Here is a 3,572-nt window from a genome sequence, read left to right as displayed (position 1 = left end):
TATGATCTCACTTATATGTGGAATGCAAAAAACTGAAGTCATAGAAACAGAGAGCCGACTGGTGGTTGCCAGGGACAGGGGTGGGGAAGGGGAAATGGCGAAGGTGGTCAAAGCGTAGACACTTTCAGTTATAAGATGAATATGCTCTGGGATGTGACGTGTAGTTAACACGTATTTGAAAGTTGCTGAAAGAGTAAATCTTAAAAGTTCTCAGCACATGCACACAAGTGTGATGTGACAGATGCCTGAACTAATCTCACTGTGATGATCATCCTGCAATACCCACACATATCAAATCATCATGCTGTAAAGCTTAAACTTACACGTTATGTCAGTTACATCTTAATAAAGCTGGAAAAGATTGTTAGTTTTATCTTTTTTAAAAAACAAAACAGTGGCTGTCAGCAGAGCTTTATCGAAAAGAAGCAGTTCCCAACTTGAATCAAGATAGTCAAATAATAAAAAAACAGCATACTAAATGAGCAGTGGTGGCCCCCTTGCTTCATAGGGCGAACAGAAAAGCCAGCATTATGCAAATCATCCTGGGAGCCTATGTGCTTTTGACTTCTTTCTAGACGTCCCTTGTGAAATGCGAGGCTATCTACCTGGACCTCTGGTGCTTCTTTATATCATACACATACTTATTATTTTAATTTTTCCCTAGACCTCAAATTCCATTTGGCAGGAAAGACTCCATAAAAATGGGTACCCTCTCCGGAGCAAGTCCCTTCTGTCTGTTCAAAGAGCCCTTCTCAGAGACAACTGTTTTCTTAAGTTATAAAACAGCAGGAAGCAGAGTACACAGTATGTATAGGCCGGCCATTACAATCCCATACTTGTCCCCTCTGACCGCCAGTTCTTAAAAGTCACACTGGCCGCCATTTGTTTTCTGAAGCTCAGCCACCTCTTAAAGTTCTTTGAATGGTAACAGCAAATACTGGCAACGGGTCAAAACTGCCCTTTTTTATGCCTGGGAGAATAGCAGAAGTTGAGGCGCGCCAAGGGGTCACATGGTTTAAGCTTCTTCCTTCAGGCAGGTCAGCATCTGAACTGTCCGAAAGATAGCCGTTGCTTCTATTTTTAAAGAGACAGATTCTGCAGCCTCATCCTGCCGAGTGAGGCTTTCTAGAAGTTTAATTACCTTTGAAGTCAATTTCCTTGTAACTGCCTGCCCCCCAACCCTGTGCCTTGCTATAAACTGAGCCTGCTTCCTCTCTGGTCCTCCGTGGAGAGCCCAGGGCACCTGCCTGGCGTTTCTGTTTAAAGCAGGGGCACTGTTAGTCTTTCCTACTTGGGAAGCCTAGGAAGCGCTGACAGTCATTCCTGGGTTTGGTCGTGACTGTGTGGTCCCGTTTGTGTGTGTGGCCTTCTTTTCACACGTAAATTGGCATCGGGGGATGTTACAAAGTCCCAGAGTTTCCTGAGTCTGGGCAGAGCAAGAGGAAGCCGAGAGGGGAAAAGCAAGGTCAGAGGTGGAGGGAGGCGCGGAGCGTGGCAAATGGCACCAAGGGGATCGTGGACGGAACCCTGTCCTAGCTGGTCATCCCTGGAGGGGGCGGGGTTCTGTGGGCTCTTCCCACTTTGGGGCCTTGGGAGAGCGGAGGCAGCACCTGGGATGGCTCTAGCACGTGACCAACAAGCCACAGGGCTGTGGCCAGGACAGCAGGAAAGATTGCCACAAGCTGGGCTGATCACAGGATGGCAGGTAGAGAGCCATACCCCTGAGTTCGTTCTCTGCGTCATCTCGTTTTATCGTATAAAGAAGTTCTCATTATTATCCCCATTTTGCAGATGAGGAAACTGAGGCTCAGAGAAGCTCCGTGACTTGCTGAAGGCTTACGTGCCTGAACAAGAACTCCACTTGTTTGCCCCCAGAGCCCAGATTCATAACCATTTTGTTTTACAACCTGGTCTCTCTGCATCTCAACTTCCGGGAATAGCCAGAAGCCCTGTTTCTGGACCTCCCTCCCCCTGAGAAGTGAGCATGTGAATTTTCCACCGGGGACCTGACAAGGTCCGGAGGCACACAGATGCTGGGCAGGGGCTCCGGCCAGTTCCACAGATCCGGGACTGTGACCCAGCCTCCACTCCGGGGAAGGGTGTGGTTTGGAAAAAAGTGTTACTCTTGTGTTTACTCAAAGATAGTCATTAAATCACCATGAAGACATCTTTCTGCAGACTAAACAACCCCACTCCTTTTTTAAAAAGCTTTCCTCATCGGAGCTATTTTTTTGGTACCATCGTTCTATATTTACTGGTTTCCCCCCCAGACACTCTTCTACCCTCCCATTCTCTATTTTAAACGATCCTGTAATAAGATTTTGATCCGTGGCACCGAAAGAAAATGGTCATTTTCATAGATTTCATCTCCAGCCTTAACAAATGAATCGAAGGCCGGAATGGATGATAATCAGGCCCTGGTGGTCTATTTTGACCCTCAGGCTTGTTTTGGCCACCCCTGGGCCTGGCCAATCTTCCATTCACTGTTCCATTTCTAATCCCTTTGAACTTCCCTGTGTATTTGAGGGACTAGCCCCTGGTCTCGTGCAGCTCGAAAGGTTCTAGCTTGCACTCGAGTCAGCCCGATTTCCTTCTGCCCCCTAACAGGAGGCTACACAAAGAGCCCAGTGCTCAGACGCAAGCTCTGAAGAGCGAGAGTGTCAATAATAAAACTCTTTCTCCCTGCAAGGGGCCTGACGTCCTCACCTGTCAGAAGTTTTAGCCACATTTGAGAGATGCCAGTTGAACCCAAGGATTCTGAGACACCACCGTCCCTGGTGCCCGAGTGTACCAGCCCAGAGGGTGTGCCAGCCCCAAGGGGGGCCCACTTACTTCGAGGTTCTCGGGGTCCATCCACTGTGATTTTGATGGCTCTGTGGTAAGTGGCAACTTGCGGGGGGTTTGTGAAGACAGTGATCGTCAGAGTGAAGCTTTTCCCTGTGGGAACACAAAAGAGAACACGAAAGAATGAGGTGATGGCCTGAATATATTTGCTGACTATAAATTTATGCTTTCCCGCCCTCGAACTGGAAAGGATGGATGGTCTTCAGCACAAGTTACTGGTTTTACCTGTACGCCCTTGAGTTTGGCTTTGCTTCAATTCTGAAACGCATGCCTATGACGCTTGTCTAGAAGGGACATGTCACCATCACGTAGTTATATGGCTTCTGTTTAATCATCAATGAATAACACAGGATCAGGAGAGATTTGGATTTACTTTCTTTCAAGTCAAGACCCCAGGGGACATAGGATCAGATCGGCAGCTGTCCACTCCTTCCCCCACTGCTGACTTCTCTCTTCATAAACTCAGGCCGAAAGGGAATAAAAGCAACCATATCCAGCTTGCCCCTCTGATGTTGTTTGTACCTCCAAGGGTTAAGAGACAGAATTCCTAAATTTGAGGATAAGCTACATTAAAATTATTCTTTCTGTATTTCAAAAATACTGATTGCTGGTTGATTTTAAATATTTATTTTTTAAAATGTTAGATGTTATTAGAGATACTCATGAGATTAGCCGGACAAAATTAATTTATAGTCAATACATGGACTTAAGGATATGTAACTGACAGA

General features: G+C 46.6%; 1 protein-coding gene across 5 annotated transcripts in view; it reads right to left on the bottom strand.

Annotated features, from left to right (window-relative positions):
• RUNX1 (runt related transcription factor 1) overlaps window positions 1–3,572 on the bottom strand; it is a 245,448-nt gene that overhangs the window by 59,847 nt on the left and 182,029 nt on the right. For all 5 annotated transcript variants that reach the window (XM_011365656.2, XM_011365654.2, XM_023533867.1 and 2 more), the window contains one exon: window positions 2,833–2,937. In XM_011365656.2, the coding sequence (XP_011363958.1) occupies window positions 2,833–2,937 (105 nt within the window). The remainder of the gene's footprint in view (window positions 1–2,832; window positions 2,938–3,572) is intronic.

Source organism: Pteropus vampyrus, unplaced genomic scaffold, assembly GCF_000151845.1.
Source record: "Pteropus vampyrus isolate Shadow unplaced genomic scaffold, Pvam_2.0 Scaffold114, whole genome shotgun sequence".
Taxonomy (NCBI): Eukaryota; Metazoa; Chordata; class Mammalia; order Chiroptera; family Pteropodidae; genus Pteropus; species Pteropus vampyrus.
Note: the sequence above shows the minus strand (reverse complement) of the source record. Positions and strands in the feature narration are given on the sequence as shown.